At 42.8% G+C, this 24390-nt stretch overlaps 1 protein-coding gene across 2 annotated transcripts in view; it reads right to left on the reverse strand.

Annotated features, from left to right (window-relative positions):
- The window catches only part of LOC109866780 (obg-like ATPase 1), a 42766-nt gene that overhangs the window by 10302 nt on the left and 8074 nt on the right, over positions 1 to 24390 (reverse strand). For both annotated transcript variants that reach the window (XM_031795224.1, XM_031795223.1), the window contains exons 5-7: positions 10738 to 10913; positions 7590 to 7670; positions 7144 to 7241 (exon numbers count right to left, since the gene is read on the reverse strand). In XM_031795224.1, coding sequence (XP_031651084.1) covers positions 7144 to 7241; positions 7590 to 7670; positions 10738 to 10913 — 355 coding nt within the window. The remainder of the gene's footprint in view (positions 1 to 7143; positions 7242 to 7589; positions 7671 to 10737; positions 10914 to 24390) is intronic.

Consider the following 24390-nt stretch of genomic DNA (forward strand, 5'->3'; position numbering starts at 1 on the left):
GCATCTCGACCAGCTCTCCACCCCTCCTCCCTCAGTGGAGGGGGGGAATGAGAGGTATGAGCTCACGGTGCCGTTTGAGGCTGGGAAGTCAGGGGCTCTGTGGGACACTTTTCATCCTCCCAGTGGTGCGCTCCTGTGAGGACACGAGTGCAGAAGCTCTCTGCTCCTCGTGGCCACGGCTGGATGGAGAGGCGAAGAGAGGCAATACATACAGCCCTGAGAGGCAAGCAGCCAGCACACAACCTCAGCCTCTCTCACTACTTTCCTCACATCACAGCCAATATTGTGAACTTGTTTCCCTCTTCACGGCTGAGGGGAGCAGAGCGGTACCGGCACAATGGGAAGAGGCTTAATTAAGAGCATCCTCTTGCTCTCTTTTCTCAAGCTGCACAACAAGGCCATGCTAACAACAGGCTTTTTCAATTGTTTTTTTCGCTAACAACTTTCTTTCATGAAGTACAAATACTTGAAAACAAACATAGATCAAATCCATAGTGAATTTGGCTTTATTGAATGAACAAACACTCCATAAAATAAAAAAAACGAATATCACGATCAGAAATTCAAACAGTAACTCCCAGGAGTACATACTACATCACCCTAAATAATTCTCTATACGGGGCAGCAGGGCTGTCATTCATTGCAATTGACTGCGAGCAAGAACACGAGGGGGGAGAAAGTCATCAAGATGTGACAATTGTGACAAGAGCAGGCAAAGTGTAGCGCAAGCAGCAGAATGTAAAGCGGTGGATTTCTCCATCTCTCCCTCTCTCTTCCTGGATGACAGCTTAATGTGTACCACATGCAATATTTATTCTCATCTTGTGTCAGACTGTCTACCCGTCCAAGGGAGTACAAAGAATGGCACTTATTAGAATAAAAGCAGAGAGAAGGTAATCAAGGACATATGGAACATCAGCCAATCATGTCCCCCCCCCATCCTGTCCCCCCCCCCCCCCCCCCCCGTTTCCTTTTTCCATTCATAACAGTTCAACAATCACTCTGATAACAAGCTTTCAGGAGCTGTATGTGGCAACACTAAATTCATTAATTTATCTCATTAAAGCTGCCAGGCTGCAGGACACTTGCTGTGACATGTGTGTTTTGTTTTAACCCTTATCACAAAAGATAATAAACAGCACAACTTGCCAAAGCTATCAAAATATATCATTAGCCTGACTTAAAACACACGGAGATTCTTATGCTCTCGATAGCACAAAGAATGCTTCCGAGGGCTTCTTTTTCCCCCCTCCACCACAGAGCTGCTTCTGAATGCTTTGGAAGAGGTTAGCATACTGTGTTACAACAGAAATGGCTATTCTTATCAAAAGAACACGGACTGAACGGAATGAGGCTGTGATCATGTATTATATGCTGACACACACGCTTTAAGCAGCGGATTCAAACCAAATCCAGTGTTGTCACGGCAGTTGACCTAGTTAGTAACACAGAAAGTATGGCCAAAAAAGAGCAAGAGGTAAGTGAGCTTTACTCAGTTCAAACAAAATGGGACTTCTGATCAGTATCTAACCTGAAGCTATGCACTCTGGTCAAGTATGTAGCCCGGGTTCACCCACTTGGCATTGTCCCAATCTTTATTACACAAGGGGACCGTTTCGGGGAACACGTCGCTGTCTTGTGAGGTCAACAGAGAACAAACGAGTGTCTGCTTTGTTCCTATGGCCAGGAAGGAAGGCTGTGACACTCACCGTTAGGATCTCATTAGTGATAACAACAACCGAACAGAGCCGTCCCTGCCTGCGTGTCTTCCCCAACAAACCCCATCAGACCTCACCAGACCAGACCACAACAAAAGGCAGCCAGGCTACCCAGTGTCTTCTACTCATCCAACATGGTGAACAACGACAGTGTGATAGACCAGGCAGACAGACCAGGGACGGTCAATAACAAAGCCAAGTGAACTGATGCTCCGGGACTTTTATTAGAGACCATGTGGATATGGTTTACTCCTCTCCGAGCCTCTCAAAGTCATCCACACTCATTACAAAGCCTAACTGAAGGCTTCCACTAGGAGTGTGTGTTTTCAGCAGGGTACATGTCTTCCTTCCACGGGAACGCGGTTTTTCTCTCCAGGATCCCACAGTACATAAGGGGAGAGGGGACGGCTGTGGACAGAGTGAAAGGGGACCCACTGATCATATATGTCCCGCATCGCTTTGAAAGGCAAACCGTGACTCCCTAGACAGCAGTTCCTTAAAACTTGGATGGAGCCAGCGGTTTTGCACTCAATAAACGTTCAATTCTGTTTACGGGAATTATGGTTTGGAGTAGCAAAAGTGGGCTGCTGCCACCGCTTTCCTGTAACGGTTCTCAGCAGACCACAACAATGCCTTCCCTCGGTGACAGTCTGCCTCAAAATCTGATGGGGACCAAGATGCGCGCGCTTGCCAGTTCGTTAACAAATCCTCTAACGTTAAAGAAAATGTACAGTTATCATTACTCTGCACCAAAATAAAAGTTAAAAACATAAAGTCAATCCTGAAATCAAATTAATAGAAAACCTGAACAAAACATAGATGAGTAGGTTGTAGTGAGAAGCCGAGGGACAAACGGAGCACATCCTCTCAGACAGTGGGATCTTTTAAAACTAAACGTGGCTAGACCATCACCCTGCTGCGATTCACTGCAGAGGTACCTTTACTTGAATTGTCAAAGCACCACCTACAGGCCAGCTGGGGTAGTTCAATAAGCAAACATACCTGCTGGTTTACTTTCCATATCAAGAGAGAAATGAAGAGACAGCCAGTAAGAACAAAGTAACATGTCTGGAGACACACAACATAAGCAGGAAGAAAGCAATAAACATACGGCCAATCCACAGACAGACACGTGCCAGACACACACACGCAGACAGAGACAGACAGACAGATATACCCCTTGCATGTAAAAGCCCCCTGTGAAGAGCCGTCCTACCCTGACATTCCTCTCCCAGCTCACAGTACAAACTCTGCACACTCAGAGAGGTCACGCTTTCCGGTTTTCTTAAAGGTCAACACACCTACTTAAGAGGCTCCAATTTACTTTAAAGCACATTATGAGGAGGAAAAAAAACTCTTCAGCAAAACAGGCTGGCTCTCAAATGGAGCTTTGCGTTTACTAAATGCGATGGCAGTTGGCTGTCTGCTAAGGACATTGGATTAAATATCTGATAATATCGAGGCTAATGAAAATATTAAAAAAGGTTGAAAACTCCACCGACCAGGAGCTTTTAAATTACCAGCTTGTGCCTTGACAAGTGAAAACATACAAACAGCAGACAAACACCCACATTATAAACTGAGGAGTAATGACCCTCTCTAATACACAAACTATGTGACACAGACAAAAGTGTTCCAGGCAGCCTACTGACGCCGAGGGAAGAGAAAGCCTCTTGGTAGACTCTTGTAGATGCCATTCCCTATCACGCAATGCCTCTCAGTCATAAACACATGACAAATGCTGCCTTAATCATTTTTTACGAGCGGGGATGTGCAGGAGGCAGCGCATGGCTGGAGGGGAGAGGGGAGCGGGCGCGAGCAGCAGGCAGCCCCCGCTCCACAGAGGAGAGGGCCGGAGTGGTAAAGGCTCCTCTGGAACATCACTCGGCCAGCCGGCCTTTGATCTCCACACCGCAATTACGCCAACATCCAAATGAGCATGGAGTCGCCTCGGCAACAGACTTCAAACATGCACATGGACACATTCTCATACACACGCACTGTACTGTACTGTATGGAATTATACCCACGTGCTCCTCTCTACAGTAAATGATGTACCGTCTCCAGCAGAGAACCTGGGGATGAAAGGAGGCCCTGTTCCCTCTCTGATCCCACCATTAATGATGGCTGCTTGCTAACGCTAATACAGTTTACTCTTGTTGAAATGAGGTCAGCTTGGTATGTAGTGGTTACAACACTGCACTCCAAACAGGGATATGATGGTCTAGCAAATGGACACGTTTTCCTCTGGTAGAATTCTTTCCCTACGTTATATAACATGGAAGTATTTCGCTGATGTAAAGACACACCATCATAATAGTAGGCCTATATCTGTCAGGGCCGTGCACAGACCTTTCGGGGGGCAGGTCCAAAACACTTACTTTCCTAAATCATTACTCGATATTCATAAAATGCAAATGGTCTCTGTATCAGAACATTTGTATTATGGCCTATTTATTTTCTGCAATATCACATTTGTCACTCATTGTAAGCAAGCTAGAGCCAATGACTCCTAGTAGGCTACTAACTAGAGATGAGATGAGTGACATCAGAAAAGTGTCTACCAGCTGACCATAGCGGATGATGATGTAAATCTCCTAGTTAGCTAGCTAGTTTGCGATGCTGTCAAAACAAACCATTTTACTTCATGTCAGTTTGTTCTGCTGATGACATTTGCTTATTACCACCAAACACTTGAATTCGCCCCTTCTCTGTCCATAACAGTGAGAGACACACATAACAGGTCCAACTCAAAAAGTAGCCTACCAGTAGGCCTATTCAAACTATCCACCCGGCGCTGCTTGCTACGGGCAAGCACAAGCACAATGCAAAAGTCAGGCGAGTGCACGCTTGATGCGGGAGCGCGGGGGAGGATTTATGAGCTAGTTTGATTTGCAATTCGTTACATACATTTTTTTTTTAAATATAAAATTCAAAATAAAATAATTCCACTTAGCTGCTAAAGCACTTTCTCATAGGAGGGCAAAAGGGCAGGTGCTCGAGCACTGGTTGAGCCCTATCTGTGCACGTGCCTATCTGTCACTCAACAAAAGGCCTTTCCATTTGCAACGCTATCTGAACATGGTGATCAAACAGGAAATGATTGAAAAGGAAAGTGTGTAGCCAAAACGTATGCTTGAGACAAAAATATGAGAACACACCATCAACAATAACAACTGAAAAGTCTGCCTGAAAGTGAATATGTGATTAACAGACATTGCAAACACTGTACTGTGTAAATGAACACAGTGCCGTGGGCCTGGAAAATGGCCCCCCGAGTGTCCCAAACCAAAAAAAGACAAGACTGGCCTGTTTACCTTCTATGGTGCGCCTCTTTATTCTCTACTCACATTAAAAGCGGAGATTACAATTTGTCTTGCTGTTTGCTTTGAATAGTCTTTAACCGTATCATCATCTCAACTGTTCTGGGGGAAAACACGGGAGCATGGCGACAGCCAAATGGCAGTCTGGCGTCGCCACAGCAGACTGCCTGCTATTAGGGCTGAGAGCAGCATTTAGTGTACATTTAGGGGCAGCTAAATCTACCTGTAATCATCTCTGTACAGGTGTGGGCTCCACTCTGGACAAGGGAAGTGGCCCATCACTTGTCAATCAGAAACACTTTGATGTCTGCATTGTTCCACGCTGAGCCCTCTGGACACAACGGCACTACTGTTTGCCCATTTGAAAACGCCCCGAGATTTATTGCATTTCTCACAGTAAAAAAACAGAACCACACAGAGGTAACATAAGAAAAAACAAAATCCTGCCCATGACTGACGCTCCGCAACGTCATGATTCATCAGATTTATGTGTTTCTGTTGCAGCGTTCCCTCCTCCCGCTGTCAGACAGACAGACAGACAGACAAGACTGTCATGTCAGGAACATTTTTGAACAGACAGTCATCAGTTGAACAACTTCCCTCCGAATCTAACGAGTCTGCCGAGCGAAGCAGAGACAAACAAAAGCAGGAACAAACTGTTTGACACCGAATCCTAGAGGGTAATTGAAAAAGTGCGATACCAATCCACAGGTGAGTGGTTATGGACAGTATGTGACTGTTGCGTAGATAAGACAAGTATCCCTTTCACCTGTAATGGCCATCTCCCAGTCTGCTCTCCCTGTGGCCAGGGAAGCTCCACTCTCCTCAAGGTGCTCAAGTGAAAAAGCCCGCTCTCATCACCCCTATGGCCACACTAGCACTCTGCAACAGGCCATGGCAAAACCATAGGGCCCATATATCAGGTACTGCATGAATGGGACATGGAGAACACTGTTTACCAGACCAGAGCTAAACAGATAGATTTGGAAACATGACACAATCTCATTTAGCCGGAGTTCACCTGTAGAGTTTATGAGACAGAGATAAGTCAGGCAGGGCTTGAGATGACAAGTCAAATAGAACCGCTGATTACACCAAGAACCCCTCTGACCTGTTTACTAGGAAACACATACAGTAGTTGAAAGCACATGTTTGTGAGTCACTGTGAACATCTAAGTTGCAGATGTCATTCTGATCTCACTTGTATTCCATGCAAAATATGTATTTGGAGATGGCGAGTCAACCCAGTAAGACAAAGTATTCATATTTTCGAAGAAGAGCAAACAACACATGTAAACAGTGAACTCTTCAGACAAAACCAAACATTTTGGGGGAAAACAATTGTAGACATCATAATATTTAAAGAGAACCATCCTTATGATTTATTGGCCCTCTCCATACGACATGCATTCCTATTTTGGCTTTGAGTCACTGAATGTTAATTTTTGTTGTCATTTAAAGCCTTTCCCCCTTTGATATCGTATGGAAATGTGCCATTTTTCATGGAAAATGGAAGCCAGATGGTCTTAATACTTAATGAAGTGCAGAGTTTTGGGGGCTGCTTTGGTTTTAGCAGGGTTGACTGTGACTGGAGTGTCAGAGCAGGCTGAGTGCCACCCCCAGGCAAGTCCTGTCACAGAGAGACTATCTTATTGGTCTGGAGTCAGTAGAGCAGCGTGGGTACGGTAGTAGTAGACAAACCAACTCCACAGTGGCTGAGGGATCACTTTAGCATGGGGAGAATAAAGAGGCTTCCCAATAGGACTTTACTCTGAGCACTGTAAGCCTACGGTATCGAAACATCACTCATAACTATCTGCAGTTACTGGTTAGAAGGGGGACACGCTTTAAAAACCGTTATTGAACATTGGGAATTGACCACGGAAGTTCTTTGGAAAACATTGGTTCAATGTCGCGCAGTTTGAGCTGATATAACATAAACTGAAAACAGGAATCATTCATTCATGGTTATGGATGGGTGAGGTGTAAGGGAGTCGACAATTAATAAGAAAATACACATTTTGTAAAAGGGAAGGTCCGTGGTTGTCCATGCTGTATGTAAAGTCAGTGGGGTTCCTCCCTATTTCTGAGCACTGACTTACCATTTGTTCTTTCTTCTGATGTAGTCTTTCTCTGAGAGGTTAATGAGGTAAATCATTGGCTTGGATGTCAAAAACAAGTATTTGTTCAACACTTCGATCTGTGTGAGAGAGAGAGAGAGAGAGAGAGAGGACAAGAACTGAGGATCCAAACTTTCCAAAGTAGTCTTTGAGGAGGATGCAGAATAAAAAGTGAAGCCAAATCAAATTAGGATCTTGTCTGGACTCTGCAGGGAACCTCTATAAAGCGTTTAGATCAATATCAGGCCGGACTGATGTCATTAGTTTGTTAACAAAAAAGTCATATAGAAATACCCCCCAAAAAGACAGCATGCGCATTCAATTGTGATTTGCATATCAGACCCATTTGTCTCAAAAGCAGGAGTCTGACTTTCAGGCCAGATGAAAAGATAAAGCTGATAAATGGCAGTAATACATTTGAGTCTTACCTCCTTCTCAGTCCAATCGCGACAGTAGCGGACATGTTTCTTTTCATCCGCGACCCAGTTCTTGATTTTGAGCATTACGTCCTGTTCGGGATTAAAAAAGAATGAACAAGAAGCCATTAAAAGGAGATGAAAAAGAATACAAACCCAGCAGGGTACAGGGTAATTATTTCCTAAATGCACGGCATCCTGATGACCAAATGAACAATGCCTGCTCGTATTGAAACAGGAGAGGCCGGGCTTTGACAGGGATGGCACGCACAAGGCCCCCCCCCCCTGCTCTCTTAAAACAGAATAAAATGCCCTCTAGTGAGTCGCACTAAGTTCACCTGTTTGCCATATTCAATAAGGACCATCCAATAATAAAAGTATGAAGAGAGAAAGGGGAAGAAAGAGAGAAAAGGTAAGGCTAGTTGGTTAGTAATGTGTGTGTTATTTTAAATCCCTCAGGCTCTCTGCAGTGAGCAGTCATTGAATATGCACTAGTCAGGTACTAATTACACACTGTTCCTCCTGGAGAAAATATTAGGCTTTTCCAGCAGTGTTTGCCATGTTCATTACTGAAGCAGTTGTGGGTTGAGAACCCACAGGCAAGACTGGGCCATGACAGGATCTGGGAGCGGGAATGGGTGGGAACATGGGAGGGAGGCAGTTATAAAAATTTGTAATAAAGAAATTGAGCCTATTATTGTTGATCCGACCCCCACAGAAATTAGCGGAACACATTCTTTTTGTTCCTTTCAACTTAACCTCCCCCTTCATATAAAAACTCCTCCACCCCCTGCAACACTCCCCCTACCTCCTCTTTCCTCCCCAAACCCTCGCAGCACTTCACAATCACACAACCCTTTAAAGAACAGAGGAAAAGAGCCTGCCAGAGCCTCAATTACACAATGGCAGAAAAAGCTCCACACACTGACCCCCAGGCAGCTGCATTCCCTCTCTGCACATCTCTCTCTCCGCAGGAATTCTAAAGGCCTTTTAGTCAGGCAGCCAGAGTGCGGCCAGCAGGAGAGAGAGCAGGAAGAGCGCCGCACAGTCCGCCCGCGTCAGCCCAAGTCTTCACAGAGAGATTAATCATGTGTGAAATGGAAACAGCAAACGGCCAGTGACACAGGCTGAACCCGCTCCAGGTTTCCCTCATCAGCTCTAGGCCTCCGTGCAGCGCTCCTCTAACAGGCAGGTGTTAATAAAAGGCATATGGGTCCCACAGGGGTCAAACACATACGCCTGCCACCAGGAAACACTGCTGGGGGTCCTAGCTGCTGAATATTATTGTTTGTTACGGACAGGGAATTCTGGGATGAAACATTGTCCTTGTTCAATGTACATTATGATCTCAAAATGGATTGAAGTGATCATAACAACAGTCTTTTAATAGGAGTTCGAATAGCAAATGATGTTGCAACATTAGGCCTATACAGTGTTTCACAATATGCAAAGACATATTTGCTTGTGAACCCACAATCAGCCAGTTGAATTCATGCTGAATAAATACATGCATGGTTCAATTGGCCGAGTATTCTCAGAAAAAGGCAGATGGCATGGTTTCAATCCCTCTTGAACAAGTGCAGATATCATGTCTATTTTATAACAGAAATAATCAGCTTCAGTTATAAAACACCCCATGTTTGTCTCAGTCCTATCAATACCCAACACATGTAGGTAGCTATAGAATATTGAGTAACATCATTATTTGTATAGAAATGTGTATAATATGTCACACTACAGAAATGTAAATATCTGTACTTAAATGCGTGTTAATTCAGTATTCAGGCGTATTTTCGAAAGAGAGAGGACTAAGTGAGGAGCTCTGGGAAAACAAACTGCAGCTACAGAAATCAGTGCTTCATTCTACGTTCTCGTTAATTACTCAGTAAGTGCTAATTATTACCGTTTAAATTCAAATACATGGTATTTACCTGGTTATTTTATGGTACTCAAGGCACTATAAAAGGACGTGCTGCTAAACCATTTATTTATTTACATTAAGGAGAATCATGGTACACGGTGGCAGAGGTACTGCCTACCCTATACCTGGACATAAACAGAAGGACGAAGGATGCTCTCAGTAAAACAAAATAAAACTCAGCTGAACGTGTCAAATACCAAATTCAGCCTGTAAGAAATGCAGCCTTTGATAAGGACCATTCTCTCACCTCTAAAGGAGCCGTCTATAGATTTCACTTGGCAAGGCATACACAACCTTTGACAAGTAATGTAAATTATTTTTATTCATTGCCTAAAATTGTCAGCAATTATGTGCGTCAGCGGCCACCTGCCTGGCCTGAATGGCTGCCCGTCTGCCGGGCTGCTAAGGGGGATTACTCTGAGGGGGACCGACCGGCCGGGGCCCCTGCAGCAGGTGAAATGGCCCCGCTCGTTAGTGTAATGAGCGGTCAGAGGCTCCATGTGCAGGGGTTCTGAAATTGAGCACGTCGCTCCCTCTGAAAAGCCAGATTACCTCGCTTACTCGCCCATTCTGCATTGGGTCACACTCCCTCTGCCCTGCACAGAGCACATCATACAATCACGACAGAAGCAGAATTACCGCAGTGAATACGGCAAAGCTTCGTTATATATACATCAATATTATTACTTAGGTTTGGGCCCCGCATGCATTTCGACATGATATACAGTGTATTTCGACGCCCTCTAATCTTACACAGTCTATTCTGTGTCTCACTGCGGAGAACCGAAGAATGTTCTGTCAAAGCACATTTATTGTATTCATATCTGGGATGTGGGATTGTGGGTCACCCATTGTATGGCCTCACCCAATTTCCAGAAACTGCTGTGGGTGCGAGAGCGAGCTAGCGAGAGCTGTGCTGTGATTTGAGTATTACTTCAGATGAAAAGAGGCTTGTGAAAACACTTTCATTAGCCCAGCACTGTGACCCAGGGTTAGCAGCTGAATACCTAACTCTCTATTCATGATTTCAACAGCAGAAAACCCCTGACCCCCGATCACTTTCAATCTCAGAAAGAGAGAGAGAATGGCGCAAAGAGAGGAAGGAGACCCTATGGGGGGGGGGGGGGGGGGGGGGTAGAAAGAAAATCCTCATTGACACTGTGTGTGGAACGCAGAGTTATTATTTGTGCTCAGGTGCTGTGTGGGAGCTGCATTGGACATGCTGAGACATTGACTCACGTATTCAGGTTTGAGTTTCTTGTCGCTTCCCCTCACGGCCACCTTCTCCAGCTTCTCCATAATGGGCCCGATCATCTCCTCATCCTTCAGCCTCAGCTCCTCATGGATGATCTCAATGTCCCTCACTGGGTCCACGTTCCCCTCCACATGGACAATGTCCTCATCCTCAAACGCACCTACAATACAGCAAGAGGATCACATCACTATAACACACTACCACATGCACAAGTACTTGAACCTTTGCTGTAGCTACAGAAATACACACAAGCACACACCACAGGAGGTTGGTGGCACCTTAATTGGGGAGGACTGGCTCATGGTAATGACTGCAGCGGAATGGGTGGAATGTTATCAAATGCATCAAACATATGGTTTCCATGTGTTTGATGCCATTCCATTTGCTCCGTTCCGGACATTATTATGAGCCGTTCTTCCCTCAGCAGCCTCCACTGACACACACACACACACACACACACACACACACACACACACACACACACACACACACACACACACACACACACACACACACACACACACACACACACACACACACACACACACACACACACACACACACACACACACACACAATCAGGATCAATGGCATCGACTGTTCCTCAGGTCACAAGTTGTACTATGAGTACTGAGATCACCAACAATGATTACATTCGCAGGGGAAAATTGGACGAATAAATAGATCCACTTCAAAAAGCACAGTGGGAGAAAACCATTGGTAAATGTAATAGCCAAATCACAATACATTTGACTATTCTACAAAATACATACCGTAAGCAAGCACACGTTTTGTAAGCACCACTATGAATCTTCAACTTGCAGTGTCATGGTAAATTCCTCTAACAGTTGTGGGCTCCCCCTTTTACTTACATGGAAAACTTTAACTCTTTGCCAACTTTAGTACCCCAATGTGTGAGTTTAGCCAAAGGCGTTTCTGTTTTTATTGTGCTGAGAAACAAGACAACTTTCTGTACCTGTGCCTGTGCCAGAATGTACATCTGTATGGTGTGTAGCTAGTTAATTTCTAAGAGGCTGTCTGGCACAGCCTCTTAAAAACACAAACAGTTAAAAATTGCCTCCTGGAAATAAAAATGTATTCATACGGAAAATGTTACTGTAAATATAAATACATAAAAACAGGGCCTTCCCTCTGCTAATCAATGGCCTAGTTGCAATGGTCTTGATGGTGATTAGATAATGAAGCACTTAACCACACAATTTAGCCAGCCACTGATGATGTCCTCCCCCTGATTCTGGAGAAGGGCTCAGGGTTCCGGCCACGGGGCAGGAATGGAAGGGTAGTGGGAGGCATCTGTCAGACGGGGACTGACATCCTTTAATACCAGTCATGGCCATCTCTCTGGCCCACTATCTACTATGCCATTAACTAGTGTCAGCACAGTGATCGTTACCATTCACCCAACTGGCAGGTGACAAGAATCATTTATGGCTTCTCGGACATCCGGCTGATATTTTAACTTGTTTTCTGAAACTTTTACTTCTATAAAGCCACGAGTAAAACACCATGTAACTAAACACAAAGATGTTGTTTCTGTGTATGGTTAAGCTCATGAGCAGCATACCCTTACACATCTTCTTCTACCTGACAAGCATTAACAATGAGTTTTTTGAAAATCATTTAAACTGTTTTCGTAAAACACTGATCTTCAGTTGCACTTAAACCTTACATTTTCACGATAAATGAAGCTTTATCATCCACCTGTGTAGCAGGGTTGTGCTAACTTCAAAATTGAATTGAGAGAGCCACGGAAATTCCAATTAAATTCTAGACGTTGAATTAAATTTGTCGCAAACAGGATACAGAATTGCAATTTGAATTTTAATTAAAAGGAAATAGAATTTCATTTAGTGAAATTAAATCAAATTCAAATGCCTCTCCTATTCTGTATTAGGTGTAATCCATAACAATATACATATTGTACATAAAGCACGTCATTATACACATGCATCGCTCATCCATATATTTATATGTACATATTCTTATTCATTCCTTTACACTTGTATGTTTAAGGTAGTTGTTGTGAAATTGTTAGATTACTTGTTAGATATTACTGCATGGTCAGAACTAGAAGCATAAGCATTTCGCTACACTCGCATTAACATCTGCTAACCATGTGTATGTGACCAATAAAATTTGATTTCATTTGTTGAAACAATAGATTTTCAGGACAAAATCTTAAAATGAATGATTAATGAAACAAAACCTATATGCGAATATTCAAAGTCATTTTTTTTCTTTAATCACAACAACAAACAATATGGGGGAAATACTAAATTTCCCAGGATCCATTACTTTACTCAAGTTGGCCCTAAAGCTTTAGAAAAAAAGCCAAACAAATTAAATGATTTGTTGCCATAAATATGCTTATTCTAAGCACTAACGTTAAAGAGTACAGGAAATGAACATTGTTTCCAGAGAAAAGTGATTAACTATTTGTTATCTAGTGACCTGTCAGATTCAATGAAACTCATGTTCTATGACTGAGTGGAATTTATTTGAATTGCACTGAATTAAATTCTACTTCCTGTCACTCAAATTCAAATTCAAAATCCTGTGGGGTTTGGCCAATTCAATTTCAGTTTTAAATCGTGAGTTGAATGGGAGTCAATTCCAAAATTCTGAATTGAGCACAACCCTGCTGTGTAGTGTCTGTCAGGACATTGAAGCTCAGGTTAAAGCATTGCTGTGTTAATGGATGATGCATGATATGTTTGACATCTGCGTGTTTTGGCGAAGGGTTACTTTATATTCCAACAGCACTCCCGCTTGAAGTGTTGACACCTCAGTGGAGAGGAGTGTTGACAGTTGAGGCCCAGTGAGGAAAGTACATCATTTGATTGATTCATGCCACTTATCATGGCTGTCATACTTCTGATTTAGAACAAGTTTCAACCATGATTCATGTTGGAAAGGTTGATGATTCATGGCATGGATGGGTGTTTTAACAGGTATTCCAACAACACTGCAGTTTCCTGAGACTTCCTCTCCCCTGTTTAACTAATTGAGTTATGTGCTGTGTTATATTTCAGCAATAAGGCCCAAGGGTGGCCAATATATCACGGCTAAGGGCTGTTCTTATGCACGATGCAACACGGAGTGCCTGGATACAGCCGTTAGCCGTGGTACTGTATATTGACCATATAACACAAACCCCAGAGGTGCCTTATTGCTATTATAAACTGGCTACCAAAGTAATTACAAAAGTAAAAAGTATTTTTGGGTCATACCCGTGGTATACTGTCTGATATACACTACCGTTCAAAGAATTTGGGTTCACTTAGAAATGTCCTTGCTTTTGAAAGAAAAGTATGTCTTTTGTCCATTAAAATAACATCAAATTGATCAGAAATACAGTGTAGACATTGTTAATTTTGTAAATGACTATTGTAGCTGGAAACGGCAGATTTTTTATGGAATATCTACATAAGCGTACAGATGCCCATTATCAGCAACCATTACTCCTGTGTTCCAATGGCACGTTGTGTTAGCTAATCCAAGTTTATCATTTTAAAAGGCTAATTGATCATTAGAAAACCATTTTGCAATTATGTTAGCACAGCTGAAAACTGTTGTGCTGATTAAATAAGCAATACAACTGGCCTTCTTTAGACTAGTTGAGTATCTGGAGCATCAGCATTTGTGGGTTTGATTACAGGCTCGAAATGCCCAGAAACAAATAACTTTCTTTTGAAACTCGTCAGTCTATTCTTGTTCTGAGAAATGAAGGCTATTCCATGCAAGAAATTGCCAAGAAACTGAAGATCTTGTACAACGCTGTGTACTACTCCCTTTCCGGAACAGAGCAAACTGACACTAACCAGAATAGAAAGAGGAGTGGGAGGCCCCGGTGCACAACTGAGCAAGAGGACAAGTACATTAGAGTGTATAGTATGAGAAACAGACGCTTCACAAGTCCTCAACTGGCAGCTTCATTCAATAGTACCCGCAAAACACCAGCCTCAACATCAACAGTGATGAGGCAACGCCGGGATGCTGGCCTTCTAGGCAGAGTTGCAAAGAAAAGGCCACATCTCAGACTGGCCAATAGAAATAAAAGATTAAAGTGGGCAAAAGAACACAGACACTAGAGGAACTCTGTCTAGAAGGCCAGCATCCTGGAGTCGCCTCTTCACTGTTGACGTTGAGACTGGTGTTTTCCGGGTACTATTTAATGAAGCTACCATTTGAGGACTTGTGAGACGTCTGTTTCTCAAACTAGATACTTGTCCCCTTTCTCAGCGGTGCACTGGGGCCTCCCACTCCTCTTTCTCTTCTGGTTAGAGTCAGTTTGCATTGTTCTGTGAAGGGAGTAGTACATAGCGTTGTACAAGATCTTCAGTTTCTTGGCAATTTCTCACATGGAATAGCCTTCATTTCTCAGAACAAGAATAGACTGACTAGTTTCAGAAGAAAGTTTTTTTTGTTTCTGGCCATTTTGTGCCTGTAATTGAACCCACAAATGCTGATGCTCCAGATACTCAACTAGCCTAAAGAAGACCAGTTGTATTGCTTCTTTAAATCAGAACAACTCATTTTAGCTGTGCTAACATAATTGCAAAAGCGTTTTCTAATGATCAATTAGCCAACACGTGCCATTGGAACACAGGAGTGATGGTTGCTGATAATGGCCCTCTGTACACCTATGTAGATATTCCATAAAAAAATCTGCCGTTTCCAGCTACAATAGTCATTTACAACATTAACAATGTCTACACTGTATTTCTGATCAATTGTATGTTATTTTAATGGACAAAAAATGTGCTTTCTTTTAAAAAACAAGGACATTTCTAAGTGACCCCAAACTTTTGAATGGTAGTACATATATACATTCTTTATGTGCATGTTACACTGGCTTCTTCTTCTTCTGACATTACACAAACAAGTAATCAATCTATGTAAATGCAACTGCTTACGTCACCATTCAATCATTTTGAACTCTGATAGCGTGATGAGATCAACAACAAAATGACAGATTAACATGAAATCAAATTTGCCAGTCTCCTTCGAGTCAACAGAAGCTCTACACCTTGGTGCAAGCTATCATGATCATGCGTGTCGTTGTCATACTCATGGTAAAATGAACTTATCCAATTACACTTTGCCTAATCAGGCTGTTTTGGTTCCTCTCCTCTTCCAGAGGTACTCCACAGTATAAACAGTTCACTTACGCCACACAGAAAGAGGCCAATCAGTGGAATTATTGTTTTGCTGCTCCAATTTGCCAGCTCCCAGTTCTACACTGATTGGAATGAAAATGTGCTATTGTGTGCACGGTCCCTTCATGAACTTAAAGTGAAAATAACGCAATGTGAATCATCTGTGAGAGGCATCAATGTATATACTGACAAAGGATTGTCATTCTTTTTTGGGGATAGATCAAACAAGAGGGATACATGTTCTATGGGTTGTATCTCTAATATGTATATTTGTTGGAAAGGCTGGACATAACAATAACAGTCATATGTTGACAAGGTTAATCTGCTAAATAACAGCCCTCCCAACAAACGAATAACTCACTATTACACACACGGAATTCACAAGTGGATTGTGAGGAAGAAGCTGTACCGTCTAGGTTGAGGAGCAGATGATCCCCTACCCCTTCAGTGATCTACCAACAGCCTTTACTGAACACTACGTTCCAAAGTCATTTACTTTCATTTCCTCTGATTTCACATTTACATCACACCAGGCCCATTCAGGCCTTAGTAACTGGGCTACTATCTATGCATGAGGAGAAAGAGGGGAGAAGAAGAGAAAAAAAACCGGAGGAGGTAAATCTCCACAATTAGGCCTTTAACGACTGGGTCTGGGTAGGCCTCTGTGAAGACGGCACTTATGAGACTGCGGCGCCACACAAAGCCACAAGGAAGACAGTAAAAAAAGAAAAAAAGAAGAGGGTGGAGGGGAAGAGAGCCTGGTTTCAGGAGTCAAGTCTATCTTCCAATTAACATTTTACTGCTTTGTTTCAAATACTGTATGTTTTGAAGAGACCATTAGCAGGTGTTCCTTTATTGACAGAACAAAGGGCTTTATCTTTTAAGGGCCCGAGCGGCACAACAATGCTCTGACCAGAGAATGGCCGTAAGGAGTGGAGTCTGGGGAAGCCTTGCCTCAGCAAAGTCATGGGATAGGACTCTTACGTTAGAGCACCAGTGAGAGCGCCAGTAGCAGCACCAGTGGGAGCACCAGTGGGAGCTAGGGACTAGGGAAACAGAGCAACAGTGCCTATCTCTCTAACATGCACTGCCTTCTCTTTTGTTAGCATGTCTCAATAGATTGACTTTGCCTTTTACAGCATCTGCGATGTAGAATTCCATTCCCATAGTGAAAATAATACAATTCACAGACAGGTATTGAACAAGGTCTGTTACGTCTCTAGTTCAAATCATTTGGCACAATAATGGGCTCATTGATTGTTTTTGGTTTTACAGCTTGTTACTCCTCTGGGTTGCTGACATGTGAGCTTTCAATGAACCAGGGTGACAACTGTTTCAAGAGGCCGTATATTTTCAGTTTGTAGAGGTGAAACACTTGAAAACATGCAGCTAGTTTAAGGGACTGATGTCATTACTTTTCCGTCAAGTACAAAGACAAGGAGAGACAGGAGAAACATGTCACAAGTAAATACTGATCAAACTGACTCCTCTAGGCCTCCCGAGTGGCGCAGCGGTCTAAGGCACTGCATCGCAGTGCTAGAGGCATCACTACAGACCAGGGTTCGATCCCTGGCTGTTTCACAACCGGACATGATCGGGAGTCCCATAGGGATTGGCTCAGCGTCGTCCGGGTTTGGCCGGGGGGCTTTACAAGTAGGCTGTCAATGTAAATAAAAATCTGACTTGCCTAGCTAAATAAATGTTAAATAAAAAATGTATAAATCATGTTGCTACCTGGAGAGGCTATGTGGTCAACATAATTCACTCTAATTACAGTCATCGCTGGGGCCGAGCTCCTGCCATCCAGGACCGGTACACCAGGCAGTGTCAGAGGAAGGTCCATAAAATTGTATGGTTGATGTTTTACGTGCTCCTAACCAAATGTGTTATTTTTGTATTACAAAATTGCATTGTTTGTAACTAGTTTTTATATCAGTCCCTTATTTTGTACATAATGATGCTGCTACCATCTCTTATAACCGAAAATAACTTCTGGACATCAGAACAGCGATTACTCACCACGAACTGGTAGATGCTTTTCCTTTAACGAGTCCGACGTGAAGGATATACTGCATTCCCGGGAACAGGCCCAAATCCACGTCATTTGCGTGAAGAGAAGACAGAGAAAAAGGGGGTGGAGGTCGGGCTGCCTTCTGTGAAATCGTAGGCGAGCGAGTAAAACCCCACTGCCATCCGCTCTATTGACAAACATCCAGTCATTGGAAAATAAAATCGATGACCTAAAAGCAAGACTAAACTGCCAACGGGACATTAAAAACTAATATCTTACGTTTCACCTAGTCGTGGCTGAACGACGACATGAACATCATACAGCTTGTGGTTTCTACACTGTATCGGCAGGATAGAACAGCAGCCTCTGGTAAGACAAGGGGTGGCGGACTAAGTTTATTTGTAAACAACAGCTGGTGCACGATATCTACGGAAATCTCAAGGTTTTGCTCACCTGAGGTAGAGTATCTCATGATACGCTGTAGACCACACTATCTACCGAGAGAGTTTTCATCTGAATTTATCGTAGCTGAATACATACCACTACAGACCGATGCTGGCACTAAGACCACCCTCAATGAGCTGTATACCCCCACAGGAAAACAGGAAAATGTTTATCCAGAGGCGGCGCTCCTAGTGGCCCGGGGACTTTAATGCAGGGAATCTTAAATCTGTTTTACCAAATTTCCACCAGCATGTTAAATGTGCAACCAGAGGGGAAAAGAACTCTAGACCACCTTGACCCCACACGCAACACATACAAAGCTCTCCCTCGCTCTCCATTAGGCAAATCTGACCATAATTCTATCCTCCTCATCAAACAGGCAAAGCGTCAATACTGGACTAAGATCGAATCGTACTACACCGGCTCCGATGCTCGTCGGACGTGGCAGGGCTTGCAAACTATAACAGACTACAAAGGGAAGCACAGCCGAGAGCTGCCCAGTGACATGAGCCTACCAGACGAGCTAAATTACTTCTATGCAAGTAACACTGAAACATGTATGAGAGCATCAGCTGTTCCGGACGACAGTGTGATCACGCTCTCTGCAGCCGATGTGAGTAAGACCTTTAAACAGGTCAACAAGATCGCAAGGCAAACGGATTCCCAGGACGTGTACTCTGAGCATAAGCTGACAAGTGTCTTCACTGACATTTTCAACCTCTCCCTGTCTGAGTCTGTAATACCAACATGTTTCATAGTCCCTGTGCCCAAGAACACTAAGGTAACCTTCCTAAATGACTATCGACCTGTAGCACTCACGTCTGTAGCCATGAAGTGCTTTGAAAGGCTGGTCATGACTGACAACACCATTATCCCAGAAACCCTAGAACGACTCCAATTTGCATACCGCCCTAACAGATCCACAGATGATGCAATCTCTACACTGCCCTTTCCCACCTGGACTAAAGGAACACCTATGTGAGAATGTTATTCATTGACTAGAGCTCAGCGTTCAACACCATAGTACCCTCAAAGCTCATCACTAAGCCAAGGACCCTGGGATTAAACACTTCCCTCTGCAACTGCATCCTGGACTTTCTGACGGGCCACCCCCCAGATGGTAAGGGTAGGCCAGAACACATCCGCCACGCTGACCCTCAACACGGGGGCCCCTCAGGGGTGCATGCTTAGACCCCTCCTGTACTCCCTGTTCACTCATGACTGCACGGCCAGGCACGACTCCAATACCATCATTAAGTTTTAACAGTGGTAGCTATATAGCTAATCAAATAGCTACCGGCATTGACCCTTTATTGCGCTAACTCTCTTGCATTGACTCTATGCACACACACTGGACTCTACCCACAAACTCACACATACGTACACTGACATCCCAACACACACATAGGATGTGTGGGATACTAATTTGAGCCAGTTGGTACAGCAGGAGAATTACCCTGCAGCAACAGAAAATGTGAATTATTATGTGGATTATAATTAATGGACATTTTTCATTAGGTCAAATCGAGTCTGAAATTTTAAAACTGAAATACACTAAAAGTTTGCATTTCTCAGCAACAAAAGAGCGATCAAATTATCCTACATCTGTACACACACTACATATGCCCACACATACATAGCAGGTACACAAATGCATACTGACTCCACACACACTCATTCACACGTACCACATACGCTGCTGCTACTGTCTATTATCTATCCGGTTGCCTAATCACTTTACCCCTACCTACATGTATATAGCTACTTCAATTACCTCGTACCACTGCACATCGACTTTGGTACTGGTACTTCCTGTATATAGCCACGTTACTTTAAGTCTTTATAGTTATTCACTATGTATTTGTTCCTCGTGACACTATTTCTATATATTTTTTTATCTTTATCGTTAACTCTGCATTGTTGGAAAGGGACCCGTAAGTAAGCATTTCACTATTAGTCTATCACAGTTGTTTAAGAAGCATGTGATAAATAACAGTTTATTGATTTTATTTGACTCACTGGCTGCTAACTTCCTGTGCATGTTTTCACATGCGAGAGGGGGAAGAGCAGATCTGAAGCGCTTGCATTCCTGGCCCCGCTTTTAAGATGTTCTATACAAATCTAATACCGCAATTCTCCTGGTATTCAAAGCAGTAAAACTACTTTATGAGTTTGTCAGGAAAAGCCCATTATAGCCGTCTTCCCTGCATCAAAACACTGGCAATGTAGACAGGATTATTTATGTTGATTTCTTTTTATATATATATATCATGAAAAAAAAATGTTGATAGCAGACTTACATGTAGGACTCATCTCACTTGTTTTGGGTTATTTACTTTCTCAACGGATTGCAAAAATGGAAAATACATCTGTATCTAAAAAGAAATGTTTAAAGACATCAGAAATTGTATGTTTGTATATCTAAAAGGACATCCTCATGTTTCCGGCAAGAAACCATATTTCCGAATTGATTGTAAAGAAATGACAGTGTTTCATCCTATGAATATCAGTCGGCTACCTCAAGGTATCTCCCATTCCAATATAATCTCAAGCCAATTGCAGTACTTCCAAACAAACCGATGTATCAAATGTGTATCCTTTCAGCAATATTTTTGTCACTGAAAATAGGTGCCAAAGTGAAGAGCTGACATCTGACTGGGAAGATAACCTCTCAGTCTAGTTGGATATTTATGCAGTTGAAGAATGAATGTACTGGGGAGGCTACCGTTTTCATTAACTCTGATAGACAATAATGGTGTTCATTCGCTTTTCATTTAAGTCTCCTCTGTCATTTTTTTTAAGCCAGTGGGTCCGAGAGCGCCTTGATTGAAAGGAACCATCATATGCACATCACTGTTGTCCCACATCATTCAGAGAACAAACCTTTTTAGATTCTTAACTACCATAGCGGTGCTGATTGCACAGGCACCAGCAATTTCCTAACCAACCGCAACCTGAACAATGATGTGTTCGGCTTTCAGACCCTCCAGCCTTTCAAAAAGGTGAATCATTTTACAGTTTGGAAAGGGATCACCATAGCAACTCCTCTTTGAGGGGTTTAGAATCACCATCCAATAATTCTATGATCATCGGGCCCAGCCATTCCCAATGGTTCTTTTCACAGCAGACAGGGAAGGGGGGCAGGAGGAGGAAGCAGAAAAATTCTACAGTCTATTTCAGGCAATTCATCCGCCAAGCCCCATTAGAATTCAAAATATTTCGACCTTCAATCACCAAGCATGTTATCTGGAGCTGCTGTGATCTCCAGTCAAGATGAGTAGACGTTTTAGTCTAATCACCCACGATGAGTGGAGGCTGACAAAAACTCTTCATTCTGCCAGAATCCCAAATGCTCATTTAAACGGTGAGACAGTATATATCAACACAGGCCACAAACACGCTGGAGGAGGATTCATGATTTCCACCGGTAAATAGAGCAAAATGCCGTGGATCCGCTCTGTGTCTCTAGGAAATCACATCACTCTGTAAGACAGCAGATGATATAATTGCAGGAGCACACACACACACACAGAACAGCACATAGGCTGTGCATTTCAAAAAAAAAAAAATGATTGCGCTCTTACAGAACATAAATAGGAAGTAACTTATCCCATCGTTTCTTTGCTCTGGCGATTAAATTAAACTATGGAAATGCTGTAATAATTGAATATACATACATGGAATACTTGGAAATGGGGCTGGGGTCACTTCAGATACTATTTCTCTGAATACTGGAAATCGTTTGGAGTATGTTGTAATGACTACTGAGTACAAATCACACCGTGATCAAACTGCTCAACAAAGCAGTGACAAATGCTCCCACATACAAAACATGAGTCTAGACTAGTTAGACATGAAGTGCCTCTCTAGTAATGGAAACAAAGGTAAAACACAACCATTTGTGCATTTTGTGGCTATCCAACTGAACAATAATTTCTGTGAATGCAGTGTGACTAGCTATAAGCATTTCGCTACACCCGCAATAACATCTGCCAAATATGTCTTTGTGACCAACACATTTTGATTTGATTTACTAGGAAGCTACAGAGTGCTACATTATCCTTTCATCACAGTCATTTCCTTTCCATCACAAACAGTATTTTACAATGTTACCAGTGAATGATTCTGTCAGTCATGTTTTTACCCAGGGGACACAGACACTAGAAGTGCCTAAAGGTCAGAAGTAACAGGGCGAGTTGTCATCACCAGAGGTTCCTGTCTACAACTTCTCTGCGAGTCACATGATCACCCTCCACACCAGCACCACACAGGAAGACCAGCATTCAGTCTCATTCCCCAGACTCCCTTTGACATCATTTGGCAGATACATCAATGCAATAGGTAAATACTACCAGTATCTGGGTTGTTGACTGGCAATTTCTTAAGTTCAGATGTTCAAGTTCAACGTTTTTATTGATCAAATTACAGACAGCAAGCACTCCCTGTAATACTTGATATTACTGTTAAAGATTCAATACTCTGGCAATATGTCCACATGTAAGATATAGTATCGTAATGCTTTGCTCTGTCTTTTTCCGCTGGTTTAAGTAGAATCTTGGTTAAACGTAGTAGTATGCAGGTGCTCAAGGCATTAGAGTGAGTAGAGTAGGAGACAAGAAAAACTGATGTTTTCCAATTGGTTGACCACATCCAGTCTTTGTGGATGAATGTACTACATTGTATGCTACTTCTTTGGCTACGCACATTGAGCAATTAATACACATGGATGAGAATGACTCACAACTATGTACAGTATCAGGCTATGGCGAACAGATTCATAAGCATACGATTTCTGATACTGCCTTTGGCCTGCTCATGCAGCTACTAGGGACTAGTCTGTGAGCATCCTGTTTCTTCAATAAATAGTTGGAGATCAAACCAGTGTGAATTAGGCCATGTGGGGAAGCATGTGGTTACTGGTGAGGGACACAGAACAGTCGAGCTAGAACGTGTCCGTGTCTGAGGAAGAGGATCCAACGGTGTTACAGTCACTGTAGAAGCACTGGGAGCACATACCCTTCAAACCATTCCCTTGTGAAATATGGGAAACTATAAGGCATTCAATAGAATCAGCTTTCAGGAAGCCAAAATGCCCCTTAATAGTTTTTGGAAGGTTACGTTAAAAGCAAATCCACTGTTTATACCATTTTTTATTTTTTATTTTTTTTAAATTAAACCATAGGGGTTGAAAAATGTTCATAACATGCACACTACTGGGAGAATTGAGCAACTTGGTCTGACTTGACTTCAAAGTTCCAACGCCAGGCTGAAAAGCCTGTTTGACAACTGTCTGGCTTTCATAAGGCTCCAGCTGAGGTATGTAAAGTCGGAGAATGCACTGTTTAGAACATAATCACGCACTTCATCAATATGCCAACCAGTTAATGATACAAATATACATAAACAAGAGTGTTGTTTTGACTATAGAACAAATCATAATAGGAACCTATCGCAATAATCGAATTGAAAGGGGAAAGTAGGGGAAAGTAATGTCTAGGGGAAAGTAGTGTCTAGGGGAAAGTAGTGTCTAGGGGAAAGTAGTGTCTAGTGTCATTCAAGGAAAATGAAACGATAGCAGATAGGCCTACATTTACAAAGGGTTTCCATAATGGTCATTCGGAATAAAGTAAAAGGGTTCAGTTTTACAGCTGATCTAGTGTACAGTATGGCTGAGGTTTCACAAACCTCCACCTCATTGGATAAGAATCAGGTCAACCAGTCCTCCAGTTTGGCACAGGCACATGCACTAAAAAGCACTTCACTGACACTCGGCTAGTGCTCTGCTCTGTAAGATGTTTGGAGAAACCACGTTTCTAATTTTCAGACAAACATACTGTTCCAGACAAGAAAAAGTGTGCTCACCCCAACCGTATAATCAAGCAATATAAAAGAAGTGCCTGGAATATTGCAGCCTGTACTGTAATTGCAAAACAAAACCAGCAATGTTTAATGGGTAACTTGTGGAACATACCGCTTAGTCTCTAAGGAGTCCACAGAGGGAC

The sequence above is a fragment of the Oncorhynchus kisutch genome, linkage group LG2 (assembly GCF_002021735.2).
Source record: "Oncorhynchus kisutch isolate 150728-3 linkage group LG2, Okis_V2, whole genome shotgun sequence".
In the NCBI taxonomy this organism is placed as follows: domain Eukaryota; kingdom Metazoa; phylum Chordata; class Actinopteri; order Salmoniformes; family Salmonidae; genus Oncorhynchus; species Oncorhynchus kisutch.